The sequence below is a fragment of the Mercenaria mercenaria genome, chromosome 17 (genome assembly GCF_021730395.1).
Source record: "Mercenaria mercenaria strain notata chromosome 17, MADL_Memer_1, whole genome shotgun sequence".
In the NCBI taxonomy this organism is placed as follows: Eukaryota; Metazoa; Mollusca; class Bivalvia; order Venerida; family Veneridae; genus Mercenaria; species Mercenaria mercenaria.
The window spans coordinates 47,265,433-47,287,282 of NC_069377.1; the positions used below are offsets into that span (position 1 = coordinate 47,265,433).

The 21,850-nt window shown below is 33.6% G+C and overlaps 1 protein-coding gene across 1 annotated transcript; it reads left to right on the forward strand.

The window, feature by feature from the left end:
- Positions 1 to 282: 282 nt before the first annotated feature.
- On the forward strand, positions 283 to 11,580 carry LOC128550001 (uncharacterized). Its single transcript, XM_053527822.1, has 3 exons — positions 283 to 943; positions 1,135 to 1,734; positions 11,510 to 11,580. Exons 1-3 carry the CDS (start codon positions 283 to 285, stop codon positions 11,578 to 11,580), a joined length of 1,332 nt encoding a protein of 443 aa, XP_053383797.1.
- The last annotated feature ends 10,270 nt before the right edge of the window (positions 11,581 to 21,850 follow it).

Genomic DNA, 21,850 nt, shown 5'->3' on the forward strand with positions numbered 1-21,850 from the left:
CTAATAATGAGAGTCATAATCGTAGTACTAATAATTTGAATAATGATTATAGTGAAATGCCTTTTTTCAACAAGAAACAGTCTACTTTTACGCCAAAAAGTGGTCGTGACAAATATTTGGACTTCTATATTGAGGCCATTACACAAGAAATTTTAAGTTCTGTTTCCGATAAACGCAAGCATACAAATATTTCCCAAGATGAACTTGCATGCTTAAAGGGCCTGTCTCATGACCCAAGTATAATTATCAAAAAAAGCTGATAAATCTGGTTCAGTAGTAGTTATGAATAGAGAAGACTATGTAAAAGAAGTTCAACGGCAATTGGATAATGATCAATATTATGAGAAGGTACAAACTGACTTCTCACCTGCAGCTATTCAGAACGTTATCAAATGTGTCGAAGAAATTGAAAACATCGAACCTAACATTAGGAATGAATTTGATGTTTTTCCAGAAAATCTGAGGACCCCACAATTTTACATACTGCCAAAAATCCATAAAACTTTTGATGATAATCTACCTCTTGGATACCCTGGCCGACCTATTGTGTCTGCATATGATTCATGCACGGATCATATATCTAAATACGTTGACCATATTCTGCAACCATTTGTGCAGTCCCTGCCGTCGTATATAAAAGACACAAATGATTTTATTACGAAGCTTAAACAGCATAAACTAAGCAACCATAAAACATTTCTAGTTACATTGGATGTTAATTCTTTGTATACAAATATCCCACACACTGAAGGTATAGAAGCATGCAAATATTTTTTGGAAAATAGTAACTATAATGGTAGATTGTCAGTGGACAGTGTATGTAAACTTATACAAACTGTATTAGAAAACAACTTCTTCAAGTTTAATAATGATAATTATCTACAAAAAACTGGGACAGCTATGGGTAGTCCCATGGCTCCATCTTTTGCTTCCTTATTCATGGGTAAACTTGAACAATCTTTTCTTAATAGTTGTGAGTTGAAACCAGATGTTTGGTTTAGATTCTTGGATGATATTTTCATGCTCTGGAGTCATTCTTTAGATGAGCTTAAGAAATTATTGAGTTGTTAAATACAGTTCATCCAATGATTAAGTTCACATATAACATATCTGAATCTGAAGTATCATTTTTAGATGTAGATGTTAGTATAGATGATGAACATAACCTCAGCACCAATGTACATGTCAAACCTACCAATATTCACCAGTATGTTGATTATAGTTCGTGCCATCCTAAAGCATGTAAGGATGGTATACATTACAGTCAAGCTAAACGGTATCGCCGAATATGTTCTGATGAGAATCAATTTTTTGGTAATATCGAACAGCTTCGGCAACACTTCCTTGTTAGAAACTACCCAGAGTCTGTTATTAATACAGCATTTGAGAAAGTTATGTGTATGTCACAAGATGATGCACTTAGAGCCTCTGTAAAACAAGATCAAAATATTGTGCCTTTTGTAGTTGAGTACAACACATCTCTTCCTAATATTGGCAACATTATTAACAAATACTGGGATTTACTTCAGCTGTCAGATAATCCTGCTGTTAAAATGTTACATTTGTGTAAACCTACCATGGCTTTTAAACGTCCTAAGAATTTGAAGGACATTCTAGTTAAAACTGACTTTCATATGTTGCCTGATGTTAATTTTACTTCGTCTAAATGTAATCGTTCAAGATGTTCACATTGTTCTTACATTACTGAAAGTGATAGTTTTAATAGCTCTCAGTGTAAGAAGACTTTCAAGCTTAAGAATAATGCAACTTGTAAAAGTTCAGATGTAATATATCTAACCACATGTAAGAAGTGTAAAATGCAATATGTAGGCCAAACTAGCCAGCAAGTTTCAAGACGCATGAATAAACATCGTTTTGATATTACAAGTTTTATCGATCCTGCATTTTCTAGTCATGTAGCAATTCATTTTAATCAAAATGGTCATAGCTTAAATGACTTTAGCTTTATGCCTATTGATGTTATCCATGATGATATGAGGAGGCTTCTAAAGGAAACTTACTGGATTCACAAACTAGATACTATTTTTCCAAAAGGAATGAATTCAAAAGTAATGTATAATTTTTCATAAATTTCTTCACTTCATAGTGTTTTCTGTTATGTAACACAAACTGTGGTTTTCTTAATGTCAGTTAGTACTGTTTTTGCTGGTATTTTCTTTTTTTGTCTATAACACAATTTACCCAGTCATTTCGTATCTTTGTGATCCTGTACTTACTGTTATTATGATTATTAACATTATTATTTTAAATAATGTCTATAATCTTACGATGTATTAAGTATAACCACTTTTAATTTTACTTTTGTCATAATATACTTTAAACAGTACTTTAGATATACATTTGTGTAAACATTATGTAGCCTATTGTACATTGTAATTTTTACGCCAAAACGTTTGTAACGTAACGTCATCTTTTATGACGTCATATATTCACGACGTTGTTTATTTCATATCATATTTGTTTACTTCCTGAAGAAGACTAATAAAAATAGTCGAAACGTTGAATGAAAATGGAGTTAGCTTTGTAATTCTCCTGTTCTCTGAATAGATGATGAATGTAATCATTTAAGTTAAGAAATAATTTATAGCAAAATTGTTTTACCACTATTCATACACGATGGGTGGTTATAAGTCGGGCGTAATAATTTAACGAGGGCGCAGCCCAAGTGCAATTAATTCGTACGACGTATAACAGCCAGAGTGTATAAATAGTGTTAAAACACTGTTTTGCTATAAGTTATTTCGATTCTAATACATCTTTTATTGTAACATTTAGATGCATGTATGGCACCATTGGGCAGGTCGTCACGCTCCTGGAGATGGTAATACGTCTTGCGGAATAGTTCCAATAGGGCGCAAATGATGGCGAATTATTCTTCACAGTGAATAACCAGTCAAATATGTGTGTGTAAATTAATCAAGACTGTTGTGTGCTATGTGACATTTTGATCAAATATGAAAGCGCTATTTCTCGACGCACACATGGCGCTAAATATCACGTCGACATGACGTCAACATAATATCGTTGTGTTTATTTAAAATTAATATATAATCGAAATAATGTATCTCAAACACTGATTTGTCATTTAATGCAAAGGAATTATATCAAGAGGGCGCAGCGCGAGTGATATAATAATACGCATCTAAACGACAAACAATGATTTTATTCATGAGCAAATCACTGTTTGAGATATATTATTTCGATTCTAACACATTATCAAGGATTAGTATGTACGTCCTTGATATATATCAAATATTTGCCTGCTTTCATTTGATTACTTTTCCAGCGCACCGCTATGCCGTCTAACGTTATTAATCCCCCGCCGTGGCGGAGGGATTATAGGAATGGTCTGCGTCCGTCCTTCCGTCCGTCCTTCCGTCCGTAACAAAATCGTGTCCGGTCCATATCTCCTAAACCCCTTGAAGGATTTTCATGAAACTTGGGTCAAATGATCACCTCATCAAGACGATGTGCAGAACCCATGAGTCAGTCATGCCGACTCAAGGTCAAGGTCACAACTTAGGGTCAAAAGTTTGAACCTTCCATTTTGTGTCCGCTCTATATCTCCTACACCCCTTGAAGGATTTTCATCAAACTTGGGTCAAACGATCACCTCATCAAGGCAATGTGCAGAACTTATGAGTCAGCCATGTCGGCTCAAGGTCAAGGTCACAACTGAAGGTCAAAGCCTTCCATTTCGTGTCTGCTCTATATCTCCTAAACCCCTTGAAGGAATTTTATAAAACTTCAAATGATTACCTCATCAGAACGATGTGCAGAAATTATGAGTCAACCATGCCAGCTCAAGGTCAAGGTCACAACTAAGGGTCGAAGGTTTGAGCCTTCCATTTGGTGTCCACTCTGTATCTCCTTAACCCCTTGAAGGATTTTCATCAAACTTGGGTCAAATGATCACATCATCAAGAACTCATGAGTCAGCCATGTCAACTCAAGGTCAAGGTCACAACTGAAGGTCAAAGGTTTCAGCTCATTATGTCCTAAACCCCTTGAAGGATTTTCATGAAACTTTGGTCAAATGATCACCTCATCAAGACGTTGTGCAGAATTCATGAGTCAGCCATGTCAGTTCAAGGTCAAGGTCACAGCTAAAATCAAAGGTTTTACCCTTTCACTATCCATAGCAGTGGCGGGGGATTTAGCTGTCTTTCAGACTGCCTTGTGACGTAATAGTTGTGACGTCAGAAAAAATGAATTGTTGAATAATAACACACAGTTTTTAGCCTTCTTTGTTTATTAAGAAAACAAATCGGGTCGTGTTAGAATGTTTGTTAAATTTCAAAACTAATGTGTTGCAAATGAAAATTAATATCAAGAAAAGAGGCTTATCCGGAACAAAAAGTTGAAATCTCCAAATACGTAAACAGTTTAGCGGTTTTTGTGACCGTTTTATTACTGAATAAGTTATCTGAGTGTCACTATGTTAGTTTTGGTTGCTAGCGATGCAAACTTTTACTCTACTTTATAAGGGTTCTCTCTGTGAATTGTATTAAGAATTTGAGCTTTAATCATTCAGAAAAATGTTTCTTTTGTAATAAGGCTTTTCATATTATTTTTGAATTTTAACGACAGTAAGTTGACGATACTTGAGACATATAACTTTTTGTTACGGGTTTCGAATAATAGATAAACAATAGATTACTACTATTATCTAAGGAAAAGATTGAATCAACTTAAAAGCATTGGGTAACATTTGTACTAAATGTTTTACCCTTTATACCATCTTTTCTAAAATAAACTGCTTTCCTGATTTCTCATTAAATTTAAGACACCAAGATTCATTCTATAAGGATGGCCATAGTTTTTTTTATACATTTAGATATTTAGAAACATTTTGTTTTATGGATAGAGTACCAGTTTAAAGTTCAGTGATTTTTTGTCGCCAAACAACTTATTTGGATTCATTTATATTGCTTTTATAAAATGTTCCGAATATTTTAGATACTTTTAAAACATTTTTTTTTTCAAAAAGTTTAGAATTTTACACATTCACATATTGGCCATAAAACTGACGTTGCTTAATTAAAAAAGAATTTATGTCGAAATAATATAGAACTATTGCTTAAGATTTTGGTATTCTTAAGCAAAAGGCGTGATAATTTTAGCAGCTCTAAGCTTACTTAGTACGTTGAAACGAAAATAGATTTTTCATTTTACAACAAAAGAAAAATTATAAAGCGTTGAACGCAACCAAGTCGAATAAACGCAGACTAGGCTTGATTGAGTTCATGAGAGGAAATGATATGCGCAACACTCTTAACATTCTCGCACAGCATAAAGCGGACAAAAATGCACAAAATATTGACTGCTACCTTTGATTACAAAGGAACAGAAGTATAACAGTATAACAACCTTTCAAAATGATTATTGGTTATGTTAAATTTAATTGCAAAATTCTTTGTTCGTAGTTTGCTCCGCCAAGAGTATCTTTTTGAATACCTTTTTTTTAAGCAAAGGGCGCAAACAAGCAAATAATAGCAGGCTTGGTTTAATACGTGTTAATAAGAGGTAGTTGAAAGTGCAAACCCGATCACACACCCCTCCAACACCGGCTTAAGTGGAATTATACAGTTAGGTTATAAAATACAGCTACCACCATTCTGTTTTACATCGAATATTTACACTGCGTGGCTGACGGAACAAAAACTAAATATCTAAATAAGTCCAGATACTGTTTACGCTTCTTAGCAGTGATTTTATACCAAATTAATATTTAGCTGTTACTAACGAATATACTTCTTAATCTCTAAATATATTTGGTTCCCGTCTGGTGGCTTGCCGTTTTATAAATGAGTTAACAAATCTGAGAAAAACAACGTACGAAATCGGCATGAAATTTAAATCAGGAGAATGTTGTTTTGGTAAGTGTTTTAAAAACCTTGCAATCTGTTTAGCAGGTGAAAAATTATTCATACATCTTCGTTATAGATTTATGGAAACACATTTCGTTGTTTTTCATCTATGTTTTCCCTATCAATGAATGCAAAAGCAAAAAATTTAATGCAGTATTCCTTTCGGTAGAAATAATTGGACGATACACTGTTAAGCAAGTTTAATACTACTGACCTTAATGAATCTATCAAATTATAAATTGACAGAAATGAAAACAAAACTGCAATCAATAGTTTCTATAATAGTAGTTTTCTATTGAGGAGGAAGTAATGAATGGTTTCCTAGCATATAGAAACATTCATTTGAACACATTTTTATGTTATTCAGCACTAACTGGAAGATTCATGTGAAGACCATAATAGAGACTCGTCACACTATTTGAATTGAAAAAATATTTTATGTCAGTTTATCATTTGTTAATGAAATGTGAAAACAAAGTGATCCAAGGTGTTTCAGATATTATAGTACAAATTAGACTGGGAAATCGAAACATTTATGAAGACGTAGAAAAAGATCGTTTAGTTGCATAGTTTCCTTCTTGGTATTCAAACTGAAATATTCTCATATATCCTTAACAAGATGACTTCATATGGCTTATGATTCAACAGTTTAGTGAGAAATAAAACTGCTTTTGTATAAATGTGTAATAAATGATTAGTAGCAAAAATGATAACGCTATTGATCTCTACAATGTTGGACTGACGTCAATATAAAAGTAAATACTACTGTATTGCAAGAATGTATTACTTGTTCAAAACTATCATTTGATAAACAAAAGAAATGTTAATTATCGTTAGTTGTCAAGTCATTACTTAAGTGAAAAGTTCAAATATGTTATTTCGTTCAGTTGTATTCGGACCCGTGTCTTGGGCTGTAGATCTTTTGCATTTTTAAAGAAATGTTAGAACAGGAGCCAGATATTGACAGCAACATGTTCAGCAAGTGATCAGCCATGCATTTTTAAGTTGGAAGTTGCGCGAAACAGTCAAACCTATATTACAGTCCGTGGCAATGAATTATGTCATTGCATCAGTTACTTGCAATCCCGATTCGTTAAAAATCAATACGATGCGGGCCGATTTCATTGGACTTAACAGTAGTCGAACTTGCTTGTAAGCAGTCGTTTAGTGCCCTGTAAAAGTATGCCCATACTTTGATTCAGTTCTGTTATATTTTTTTTTTCGTCGTTTAGGATCGTTGGGCCCGTTAAATGTGATTATAATAGAATTCCGCGTAACCGCTAACCACTGTTGTTATGTTGCTCTGTTGGATTTTATTCTGCCAAAAGAGCATATTAAAGATTCCATTAACTAACAAAATAGCAGTCTTTAAGTACTATATGATGCCTGTAAAAATTAAAGTCACCCATTACATGAATTGATATAAATTGGTCATTTTGGGCCATGGAGGTTATTCATTTTTCCTATTATAGAACTCCGCGTAATCCCGGGTGCATTTTTCTTATCATAGAACTCCGCGTATAATCCCGGGTGCATTTTTCTTATCACAGAACTCCGCGTATAATCCCGGGTGCATTTTTTATATCAAAGAACTCCGCGTAATCCCGGGTGCATTTTTTTTATCAAAGAACTCCGCGTAATCCCGGGTGCATTTTTCTTACCACAGAACTCTGCGTAATCCCGGGTGCATTTTTCTTACCACAGAACTCCGCGTAATCCCAGGTGCATTTTTCTTATCAGAGAACTCCGCGTAATCCCGGATGCATTTTTCTTATCAGAGCACTCCGCGTAATCCCGGGTGCATTTTTCTTATCATAGAACTCCGTGTAATTCCGGGTGCAGTAGTGCGTGAGTGTGTTGCATATTGTATTTTCTCTCATGAACAGATCACTAGTAGGCTACCATTTATACGTCTCTGGTATGACACGGCCAGGGATCGAACACATGACCTCCTGCGCTCGAAGCGGGCGCTGTACCATTAGGCTACCGAGGCGGTCATTTTCTGTTGTATGAACAAAATATCATAAGTTGCCCAAGGAACTAGCTAGCAATATATCACATATATTAGGGAAAACATACAAAACACTGACATTTAGTTTTGCGAAGTATACTCTTTGGAATGTCTGAAGGAAATTACAAGAGATGCTTTAACACTACATTTAATTGTTTCATTAATTAATACACACTGCCGGTTTCAGAAATGTCTTAGGGTGGTCGACATTTCTTAAAATCAAGAGACGCTGCTCTTATTAAATGAATATTTATAACTTCTGCTCTACTAGTTCTACAAAATGTGAAAGCAGAGATATTCATCAAAATTAAACGTTGGAAAAAAAAAACAACAAAAAAACAAAAAAACAAACAAAAAAAAAAAAAAAAAAAAAAAAAAAAAGAACAATTTGAAGCATAGATAGAAGATTTAGTCCCACGATATTTGCCATGCATATGTAAAACGACACATTTTAGAATATAAACAAATTAAATGAAATTCCTTATTTATGCAATGCCCTCTGTCAAAGCACACCCTAGTAGTGCTCCTTTTATAAAAATCCATAAACATAATTTCAAAGCTTTTGTTTTGGTAGACACTGCACTTTAAGTCAATTTAGTTTTACAAGGGTTTTCTTTTTGAAACACATTTGCCCCCATGTTGTCTGTCGGAGGTATTGATTATGTAAATTGAAGTCTCGAGTATGTTTGAAGTTGACATTTGACCTTCTTAATAAAATATATATTATTTATTAAAAATACAAAAATGCCGTCGGCAATAATATCCTCCAGCTATGATTGGAAACCTTTTTCAGTCACTGATCTTGAACAACTGGCACAAAAAACACACAAAAAACAAGAGGGTCATGATGACCCTGAATCGCTCACCTGAGTAATATGAACTACATGTTTCAAATGTCAAACTGAGGATAAAATATTAAGAAAGCCAGTAGGTCACAGTCATGGTCAATTAAATTCAGTTTTACGACTGGTGTGCAAAACTGTGTATATCATCAAAATTTCTAGTCTGTATCCTAAAAAACAGGAAAGTAGGTCATAAGGTCAAGGTCACAGTCAAGTGACATCATATTACTTGGGGTCATCAGGTAATTATAATTAAACAGTCTTGGAAATATGATCAGATGATTTTTGAAGTAATTTTTCCTGTACAACTCACATAATAACTAAGTAACCCCAGGGCGGGTCCTCTTTTCACCCCAGGGGCATAATGTGAACAATTTTGGTAAATGACTACTAGACAATGCATCATACCAAATATCATAAGCCTAGGTTGTATGGTTTCAGACAAGAAGATTTTTAAAGTTTTTTCCTATATAAGTCTATATAAAATTTGGGACCCCCAGGGAAGGGCCTCTTTTCATCCTAGGGGTACAAATTGAACAATTTTGGTTGAGGACCATAAGACAATACTACAAACCAAATATCAAAGGTCTAAGTGTTATGGTTTCAGAGAAGATTTTTAAACTTTTTTTCCTATATATGTCTATGTAAAACTTGGGTCCCCCGGGGCAGGGCCATATTTGACCCTAGGGGGATAATTTGAATAATCTTGGTAGAGAATCACTAGATGATGCTACATACCAAATATCAAAGCCCTAGGCCGTGTTGTTTTGTACAAGAACATTTTCAAAGTTTTCCCTATATAAGTCTTTATAAACCATGTGATCCCCGGGGCCATATTTGACCCTAGGGGGATAATTTGAACAATTTTTGTAGAGGACCACTAGATGATGCTACACACCAGATATCAAAGCCCTAGGCCCTGTGGTTTTGGACAAGAAGATTTTTAAAGTTTTCCTTTCGGTTGCCATGGCAACCAGAGTTTTGTATGGAATTCAATTCTTTGAACAATTTTGAAAGGGGGCCACCAAGGGATCATTCCTGTGAAGTTTGGTGTAATTCTGCCCAGTGGTTTTCAAGAAGAAGATTTTTTTTTCAGAAAATGTTGACGGATACATGACGCACGACGGACGACGGACATTGAGCGGTCACAAAAGCTCACCATGAGCTAAAAAAAAATATGGGTCATCAGCTGATCACAGTTGCAATACAAGTACTCAATAATATTCTTAATTGTCTCCAATGTCTTCTAACTAAAATGCACCGGTCCTGAAACGATCAATTACTGAGCAGTTCTTCGTCATTTCAGCAATTACATAAATCATAGCTTATGATTAAGTCTAACTGCAAAACTTCACTTAACTGCAGTGCCCGTTTCGAGAATCTCGTGTAGGAAATTGAGATATATGTCACAGAATATGATGCGAAAATAGTACTATAATGACCATTAAGTATTTTCCGTCAGACAGTAGGCAGTTTTTACTCGAGAATGATTAGTGTTGACATTAAATAGGCATTATCCGTAAGAGGTAGAATTTTCATCAGAGAGAGGCTGTCTGACTTATTCTCGTGCGATCTAAATAAATACGTTCACAGGGAATATAATTACTTTAGTAAATATTACATCAAGAAATCATTAAGCTGTATCATTAAGACGATATTTAATTCTTAGGAAGTCTTAAGTATAGACTAAAACCTTGTTTACGTTTTATCAATAGCTTATAGATACTCTTTATCTGTTTGAGATGGATCTCTCATGATGTATTTAAGCTATGTAAAGTTAGCCAGTTAACTTGTCAAAACATTTTTCTCTGGATTCTATACCAGAAAAGAACTGTAGACATTGCTTATTCTGTCCATAAGAAATTTGACACCTCACAATATGAATCAGGTTCGTACATAAAGAGTAAATTGTATCCATAATATACACATTCATAGTGTGATACTTACGCCATAATAAGTCAAATGGTTCAATCATTACATATACAGTATGCTTTTAAGTTTCGACTGATTAATACAGACCTCCAAATATCTAACTGATTTTTCTACACTACAAAATATCAAATAGGTGAACCTTGATTTAACAGTACTTTGTATGACATGTTTAATGCACATGACAAGAATGACAACAAAGAGTAACTTATCACATACCTACACATATAGTTTCTATGAAAAATATGTATTTCCACGTGCTTTTTCTTTCGAGCGGTAGCACGAACTAACACACACCGATTAAGGTCCTTTCTTTAGGTAGTTCTGCACGCTTGGCTAAATGGAACTGACTATTTGCAGCAAGAGCAATACAAAGTCCTTATCATGGATGGTATCTAAAATATGATGTGCTTTCCAAACCATAAATAATACAACCGTACAATCTTGCGGTCGGCTTCCCCAGTCGGAATTTGAAACAAAATTCAATAACTACTAGTATTTGGCTTTCAGAAGTTTCCAAAGTGGACATATTGATTTTTCGGATCTGATATTGCTCTGAATCGTCTAACTTTTAAAGATGATTATATAAAATGGTTGCAACCACCCAGAGTCCAAAAGATAATTTATTATCAGTTCTCTGTCCGTGTTTTAGGTTTAAATGAATCTTTTTTTTCTCACAAAAAATACAAATTAAATAAAAAGGAAATTGAATATTTAAGTCTTATGGTTGAACATTTTCGCCGTTGAGCAGAGTTTTTGTTTCTGACAGCTCCGAATTGGTACACTGATGTGTTCATTTATATGTTTGTTTAGTCTACTTTGTCTATATGTTTTAGTTTTTATGCCTATCATTGATGAATCTATACATACACTGTTGTATGGTTTTGATTTTGGTATTCCATTTTAAAGAGTTTCGTTCGTGGAATATGGCGTACAATTACATTTTTGTTTTTACCGACTTCGTGTTATGGTGTCAGCTACTCAACTTTGGGGTCGTGTGTCGAACCTCACATGGGTCAAGACCATGCCTTATAATATGTCACCAGGGTCCAGTTGTTCGAAACTTTAACCGGCTGTTAAACTAACCGCCGGTTAAATTTTGATTAAAAATATTTGTCTTGGTGGGGAAAACTTGCATGATGTTTTGCTTTTACTGCAAATACATTTTAGTGTTCATTATCCTCAACTCATACATTTGTTTTTCTGAGTCTTGTAAAATGTCGAAATATAACTTTAAAATTTAACCAACCGTTTGCTTAATCGCCTGTTAAAGTTTCGAACAACTGGGCCCAGTACTTGGCTTTTCAGGAAGCGGATTCAATAGTGGTTAAATAAGCTTAAAGCTCATATCACAATTGAGCTAAAATAAATTAGTAGAAACCAGATTATTTCCCTACATTGACACGGTTAATATTCTTGGCACTGATATTTGCTAATAATTTTCTACACATTACCAACTTGTAGTAACATCGATCTATCGGAAAATCGATAAATTTGCCTATATAAACAAAGAAGGAAAAAAACTTAAACTTAGATAGAAAAAGTTCTATTTGGAAATCAAAAATTCGATACCCCAGAAATTAAAGTTTAATTTATTCCGGATATTGTGAATATTTAAAAAAAATATATATATTTGGTTGGTCCTTTTTGACTTTAAATAGACCCACCTCAGTTCATATAGACTCTGTAGGAAACGGGTAAAAAAAACTGACTTTTTCAGATATAACAGATAAAATGAAATATTTTCCGCAAATAATCAAAAAATCGATACCCCTAAAAATGTAGAAAAATTATTCAATTTTCGTTATGTGTAATTTGTTTTAAATTTAATAATGGTTTATTTGGTCCTTTTTGCATTTTAGTGTGTACAGTTAACATTTCTTCAAAAATTCCGGCTTTTTCCGCCGTTATCCGTAAGTACTCGGAAGCTGTTACGGAAAATATTGTCGTCTGCTAGTCTGACTTTGTCGGTACAAATTGTTATAGCTCAAAGCCTATGAATTGTAGGCAACTTCACATTGACAAAAAAACAAAACAACTAAGATTGTAATTAGACAAGTTAAATCAAATTAATTGTTGAACTCAGAAACGCCGAAACCTAGGTCCGCTGTCGTTTAAAATAACGCTATGGAGGATTTAGTGTTAAATTCGCATTAAATATACAAATGCTTTTAATTTTCATCGCAAAAAAAAAAATACTTAAAGCAACTAATTCTCATGTGTTTCCGTAAAATATAGTCTGTCAGTAATTGAGTTTCAAAGCATTCTTAAGAAATATAGCGATGATTAATTTCCAGATACCTATATTATTTTTTGCCGAACGATCTGGAGACTTTTTTATTGCCGCGGCGGTCCGGGTCCGATCTCCGACGCGGTCATCTTTTTTTCTTCATATGGGATTTTTTAATAATTTTCTATTATTCATTATATGACCAAACTTTAATTTGAAAGATAGCCTTGATGAACTGATAATTCTGCTTCTTTCCGAACCTCCTTTGTATATATTATTCTGTATTCTTAAATTAATGCATGTTTATGGTACATTCTTTAATCATTCGTTTAAAAAAATGCGATATCTATTATTTGTTTGAGTCTCTAGATTGCGCACAATCACTCAATAATTTAATTGTAACAAATAATTATCCTATTGTGTATTACAATATTGCCTAGGGGTAAACAATATCCGGTCAGTGTTGTTTCAAGCCGGGTCATAAAAGATATGTTACCCCACTTACTAGAAGTGATAGGTATTTTTATGGTTTTATGGTTTTTGTCAGCAGTTCTTATTCAAGTCACGCAAATATGATATTTCTATTTAGGCACGTTATAAGAAATTACAATAATGAATTTGTCTATCTTTCAATTTGGACAGTACTATTAACTATGAAAAGGGGTGCATACCAAAAAGTTACTGGCTGAATGGCAGACATTGCAAATCATGTTCAGCCTGCACGGATGTGCAGGCTGATCATGATCTACACTGATCATAAAGGAAGAACCAATCGTGTCCAGCATGGTAAGGGTTAAGTATTTCCTTTTAAAAGTACAAGTCTTATTTCTATACTTCTTTTTCTTTAAAGCGACTGGCCTCCAGATCGTTCGACAACAAAAATACTTTTTAGATATCTTGAAAAAAAAAAGCTAAATTTCTTATGAGGGCTTCAAAACTTAATTACTGACAAACTTTATGTTACGGAAATAAAGGAGAATTTGCTGTTTTTACTACATTTTACGATGAAAATCGAAAAACGTTAGTGATTTAGAATTTTGAAAATATTTTAGAAACAAAAGCTCATATTCTAATGTTCATAATATGTGAAAGAAAGCGCGTATAGAGGAAGTATATACGCTTTCTAAATATTTTAGATAACATATTCATATTCTTGAATCTTTATTTTATTTACAGACAGTTTCTTGTGCGTAAATATTTCTTTTCTGTACATAGATATACGTTAGCATGATGTTTCATGTATTAAAAAGAAAGTATATCTATCTGTTCGATGTATAAAATGTAACGATTTCTAAATATTTTAGATAACATATTAATATTCCTAAATATTACTTTTATTTGACAATTAGTAAAGTATTATATAAATTTTTGACTTGTTCCGATTTTCACTTTAATAATTATTAAAACTTCATTCAAATCAAGTATATCGTTTAGCAAACCGCCCGCCTGTAAATGCATCAGATCATGACCAAAGCTGTTACTTATCGATTTTTCCCCCGTGTTACAACAACAACAACAACAATTAGTATGGAAATCAACGAATCCGTCCTGTAGCGATGATATTGGATTATTGGTTTTATTGATTTTTTGATAGGTAGATCTGTCCCGCTTTTATCGGTTTAGAGATGTTACTAAAAGTTGGTAATGTTTATGCAAATGTTAGTATGTCCTGGTTGAAACCCCACGGCCTAGTAAGGAAGAGAACAATCAGAAACGTTATATACCAGAAGCTTTTCTTTGAAGATATGGAGTGTACAAACAGTTCTGAAGATTAGATATACTACAAATGTAAAAGTAAACACTGTATAAGTATCTCACGCACTAAAAACTGGAAATTTAATAAACACACTGTTTAATTAGATCACTTATATAGGAGATTTTCTTTGCCTTTAAGTGTAATTGCTGCTTTATATATATATTAAGTATATATAGTAAGCTAGGTTAAATAAATTTGCTTTTAATCAATAAAAATAAAATACTTTTGGGTAAAATGGAAATAGTGTATCTTGAACGACCAACATAAATATTAAACAGAATATGATAAGCATTCCTGCGTCTTGGCAACCTGTTCAATCAGTACATACACTTTCGTAGTGTTTGAGCTTTCAACTTTATTTTATTACTGCAATCGTCAGATTTAAGCTAATTATGCTAGAAACAATATGCTAGTATCTATAATAACACCAGCAATTCTTCTAGTCCATCTATTATTTATTAACCGTTTGCGATTTGTCTACGTAAACAGTCATATATGTCAATGATTGTGGCACTATTTCGACGAAATTTGTTAAAATAATTGATTCACCACGTTACTTATGCTACATGTCTCAGACGGTTGATTCCAGAATAGCTCTTAGAATTTGATATACAGCTTTTTCTATTTACAGACATTTCGCTTATTTATAGTGTTATGTGTTTCTATAGAAACATTGTAATCAAGCCTTTTTACGAACAAAACATCTACTTGATCTTATAAAGAATTCAATCTTCGTATGAAGCGGGATATAATGACATTTTGTAGCTCTTTCATCTGACTGGCTGGATCTTATCTCCAAAAAGACTCTTTTATGCAAATAACAGCAAGTTAATAGACCAGAAATGACTCCAATCTTGTCGGCGTTGGGATATCATTAGAATATTGTGTGTAACAAAAAAGAACAAAGTAAACATTAATGTATTTTATTCCTCGGTATTTGGAACGAGGCATTCCCTGTTTGATATTTATCCTTGTTTGTTTTTTTTATACAGTCCTAGTTTATATTGTTTTTGATTGTATGAATGAAAAGAGAAACGCCTGACCGACAGAATAGTCATATACTGAACAGCAAAAGAAACTATCCAGATGTGTAACTGGGGTATTTGTTAATATAAGACTTCAATTTATAAATTTGACTTGTTTTCTTCATACCACTTTACACTTGAAGAACTTCACGTGTAAAATATAAAAAATCAATCAACCGAAATTTTATTGTCATTGGAAACATTGATGATTGACCCACTCGGAAAACAGCATAAAGTTAAAAACAAATATTGTTGGTTGCATGACACGATTGAATCAAATTCAGCGCGAGTGCGCAATTGGGATGTTACAATGCAACAGACGCGCAGAAGATATAGCCAGAATTTCATGTAAAACGGCTATTACTTCACGATTGATCGATTTTTAAATTTAACACGTGAAGTTCTTCAAGTGTAATATGGTATGAAGAAAACAAGTCAAATTAAAACAAAATTAAGTTTCTTATTAAAAAATACCCCAGTTATACATCTGGATTGTTTCTTTTGCTGTTCAGTATATTATTGTAATTACAAGAAAATATTACTGGTGATGTTTAGTGCTACCTTATTAAGTCTCGGACACGCTTTGCTTTTGTGCTTAATGCCACGGAACAAACTCTGGTGCTAAGTACATCTTAAACCGTGTTTTGTAGTTTTTGTATAGCTTAACTTTTGTGTTTATAGCGCGTGTGAAACCAAATATCTAAAAATATTACTGAGTTTCTAATACATTTATAAACACACGAGTGTTATTTCATAGCATTATAAATATTGTAATCAAGCACCTCGGACAAACCACGTCTTTTTTATTTGATAAAGAATTCAACAATAGACAACATGGAGTTTAATGATATTTTACAGATATATCTTTTATTCCACCATAAGATGAGAAGCATACAATTCACATCATAATAAAGAAATTATATGAACATATAATACATAGACAAAACATATCTATTGAACACAAAAGAAATGAGAAATGATAAGGTGTAAAAGCAATTTACATTGAGATAAATGACAATTTATAATTTCTAATAATGAATGTTTAAGAGCTAGTCCATGATATTATTTTAAGTGTACATAAACAACAATAATAGTGTAAAACATACGGCATGTAAATATTTATCAATATGCAGTTGTTTAGTTTCATAATTAGTAAGAAAATGTGTATTAAACATATTTTACTGAGTTTTCATTAATACATCAATTTTGAATGAACATTCATTATTGTCCTTTTGGATATTGCATTATAATTTATAACTGTATTACTTATACGTAATGAAACGTAAAATGCAAATAAATACATCCGCTGTAACCCCTCAAACAGAAAACAGTGTTGTTCTATTTATACAAAAAACACTCAATAAACACTGACCATTACAAACTTATTGATGGCACTGTATCAAGCATGCAGACTTTGAAAAAATGTTGAATGTTTCTAATAGTCCATAAATATTTCACGTACTATAACTACATGAATTAAGTTTCGTTTTTCAATTAGCTCTAACATATTCACTTTGATAATGACCTAATCTCGAAAGTCGAAAATATTAGACCACATAATGAAACATGTTAAAGAATTTTCTCATTAATCATAAGTATGTCCGTGCCTTATTTGTCTTAGAGCGAAAACGAAAGATTAAAAGGCAAATAATGCAGGAAATGTTTTATCATTCAAAGTTTTTTATCATAATGAAATAGCACAAACATTTATATTTACATAAGATAAGTTAATAGGCACTATAGAACTACACTGCATGTGATTTTAATTAAAGGATGTTTCATACAGTGTGTCACACACAACTTTCGAACAGTGTCATTTATAAAACGTAATCATAATATGTGTATACTGTCTAACAGTGTCATTTATAAAACGTAATCATAATATATGTATACTGTCTATATTATGTTTTAATGTATTGCCTTAAGTGAAAGGCACCTGGAAATTCAAAGATTTTGTGAGATGATGAATAAAGCGCACAATTATTTTATAGCAGGAAGTTCTTTGAGAATCGCTGATACTCATAGTTGGGAAGCCAGCTAGCATTTCCAGTATTTGATTTCGGAAATTTAATTGGCAAAATGTCACAAACAGTTCATTTGGTAGTGATTCATGTATTTTTCTCCAGAAAACTTGCCTCAATGTATCGTTTTCAGTACAGAACAAAATCAGGTGTTCTGCAACAGTTTCTGTACACAGTTTGCAGAGTGGGCAATTTACAATGTATGGCCTTGAAAATAATTTATTAATAACTAATACTACCGTCCTACAATATTTCAATTGATCCCGGTATATTTGACTAAAGTGCCATGGGACACATGGTTTTATTTCACTATGTATACTGAAAAATTCGTGCAAGCTTCTGTCACTTGATGCACGTGCTTCAAATTCTATGTTCGCTAATTTCTGTACTGCATATTTCACTGTCTTTTTCCATGATTCAAATACCGGAAATTCTCCATCACAAATATATCTGTTTAAAGTATCTAACAACTTATATTTACCCAGAATTCGGTATATGTCTGGTATAAACCCAGTGGTTTTACTCGGGCTTTTTAAAAATATGAATAATCTGTTAAGAAATATCTGTTTTACTTTTTTGCTAGTATCTAGATGACATAACTGACCAAAGAATTGTAATTTTCTTTTATCGATCTCGTGTTCAATAGAGGTGAATCCTAAGCAACAGAGCGCCACGTCGGTTCTGCTTGAGCGCGGAAGATTTTGCATATATTTCACGCACTGGCGATGCGCTCTTTCTAGGATTTGTACCTGCGTTGATGATAGATCATTCCAAAGTTCACAGCCAAAAAGTGCTTTAGGTATCACAACAGTCTCGTATAAATGCTTTTGTGTGACAGGATGAAGACCATTTACATGTACGCCACAATTAGATAAACTAAAGAATGTTTTCCGTAATTTGTCACAAGCATTTTTAATATTGTAATGAGTATCCATATATTTGTTGCACACTACCCCTAGATGAGTATAAGTTTCCGTCTCATTGACTTGATCGGGACCTAGGCTCCATTTACGGGAAGTGTTTTGAAAGGAGGCATGTGTCTCGTTAAAAACAATAACATTACTTTTTCTAGCATTATATTGATAGCGTTCTTTTTTCGAATTTTCATAACATATGTTCATAAGATTATCTAGTCCCGATTTACTGTACGATATTAGCACCATATCATCCGCATGCGTAGGGCAGCCATATCTCGTTCCATGCAACGTCATTGAATTTTGTGAATTGTCAATGGTGTCTAATAGGCTGTCGATAAATACTATATAGAGCAGAGGGCTGATACACTGACCTTGTCTTGTTCCTTGGAGTATTGGGAAAAAACTGGAAATATGTCCCTGTGATCGTACGCAACTGAAAACGTCATCAAACATGTTCAGGATTACTTTAAATATACAGTCATTTATGCCAGTTTTATATAATTTTAACATCAAAATAGTGTGGTTCACATGGTCGAACGCCTGCCGAACGTCCAGAAAACACGTATACAGTTTGCTGTTATGGTCCCTTGCGTGATTTATACTTTCACGTAACAAAAATGACGTCATAGTACAGCTAAACCTTTTTTGAAATCCGCCTTGCAGGCTGTTCACTTTCAGAGTATTGTCTGTTTGCATGATATCAATCAATATTTTTTCATACAATTTCAGCACCACTGAACATAAGCTTATTGCGCGATATGAGTCTGGTTCCGATTTCTTTTTCGGAGAGCCCTTATATAATGTTGAGATAATCCCTTTTTTCATGTCTGTCGGTATATATGAAAATTCTGTTATTTTCTGGTAAAGTCTTGTAATTAACGCTAATAAAGCGTTTCCGCCATGTAATATGTGTTCATAGTTTATTTAATCATAGCCACAAGCTTTACCGTTTTTACAAAGTTTCAAATTCTTTTCAACCATTTCTTTTGTAATATGTATGTTTTTTGACCTTTTGCTTGACAACATCGATTTTACCGTACACAACTCCGTTTCACATTCCATTAAGCGTTCGTTATCGAAAGTGTCATGCTCTGTTGGGGAATAAAGTTTTGAGAAATATGACCTCCAGCCGTCGTTAATATCTTTCGGAGTGTTGCAAATACGTCCCATAAAATCCATTTCAAATACTTTTGAATGGTTTCGCGGCTTTCTGTGTTTATTTATAAGCCGCCAGAACTCGTTGTTGTCTATTTCAGCTGCCATGTCTATTTCTAACTCCACGCTTTCTAAATGCTGATGTACCTTTGTACGATGTAACTGTCTGAATCTGTTCTTTGATAGTTTATAATCCTTGTAAGTTTGCGATGTTTCGGTTCTAGGTCTATTTTCGGTAATCCAGTGGCGTCTTTTTACTTGCATAGCCTCATGTAGTGCTGAAAGTTCCTGATCCCAGTATGGTTTGATGTAAGATTTAAATTTGACTCTGGGGATACAGGTATCGGTCGCGTCCCGAACACATTTAACTACAAGTTTATACAAGTTATCGATATCTTCTGTACATGATATTTGATTAGTCAATGATTCTTTTATACGTTCATCGTTTTCTAAAAATGTACGATATTTTTCTAGATCACATTTCTTTACATTTTTCCAGTTGATAATATTTTCAGGTCCATATGAAACTTCCGACAGAGGTATTTCAATCTTACATAAATTGGGCGGTGGTTTGAAACATTTAAGCAATTATCGTCTTTGATTTCACATGCATTGATGTAATCAATATAATCACTTTGTATCAGTATGTGATCAATCAATGTTTCCCTTTTGCTGTTATATGAGACATTACTGAACATTGCTCCAGTGCACACTGGTAAACCGTTTATAGCAACAAGTTGATGTCTTAGCATAATATCAACTAATAAATTGCCCCTGTTATCACAATGGAATGTGTTCTCGTGTCTCGAGGGAAGTTCAGTATTAAAATCACCCATTATAAGTAATGTACCTTTATTTCTATAACTACATAATATCCTTTCAACATCATCGATGCTATTCTTGTAGGTACAAATTGAATGGTTTTTACATGGCAGATATACTTGGAATACATATAAATAATTTCCAGGAGATGTTATTAATTTCTATCCCTATAATATATCTGGAATACAACTCCAAAGTGGATATAACATTGTCTAACCTTTTATGCCACATTATTGATAGGCCACCTTTACCGACACGTCTATTTCCCGGTATTTGTAAATCGGGGTCAGAAAAAGAATGGTTTTTATATTTGTTATGTATGCAATCGAGGAAGTGCAAGTCATGGGGGAAAAGCCAATGTTCGCTTAGCCCAATAATGTCAATATAAGATTTTTCAATTAAGTCACAGAGATAACTTGCACTGGACATGATACCTGTTGCATTCCATGTTGCAATGTTAAGACATGTACTCATTTAGTAGTCATCTATGCCCTCTGTGCTAAGCACACTATACCTATTGTAACTGCTTCCAGTTCCGTACCAGTCTTGTGCTGAATACTTTGATTGGTCTACTGCAGAATTGTATTCATTACCTGTATAATTGTCTCTATTATTGCGTCTTTTCAATGCATTATAAGGGAGCCAAGGTCTACATGTAACACCTGCTGGCCAGAAGTATGGATCTTCAGTAAGCAAAGATGCAGTATCATCGTCTTCGACATTTAATCTAATCACGACATTGTTGAACCTTCGTTTCCTGTAAATAGTTACGTTTGTTACTTTTGGCCCACGTCTGCTAACATAATCAGCAATTTCTCCTCTGATATTGTGGGCTTAAATCCTCCAACAAAAAAGCGTTTGGTTTTCTTTTGAATATATTTCTCGAAATTTTCATCATCATTTTCATGTCCGTGGGCGTCGAATTCTGCTTTGTCTGCATCATATATACGGCGACTATTATAAAATTCAAACATTTGTTTTCGACGTTTTCTACCAGCGGCAATCTCTTTGTTTATTATGCCAAAATTCATAGTTTTATTTCCTTTATAGTGTCTTGGGCCGTTGCTGTCTCGACTTATACTTGGGTGTCTATGACGACCTCGCGGCGTGACAGTTGGGATTGGCATACCGTCGGCGGATCTACTCCCCTCTACATCATTTTCTATTTGAGAGTAAAGCGGAATGTCTATTGTCTGCTGATAAGCCATCTAGTAGCTCCTGTTGCGTATCACGTGACATATATTCGGTAAC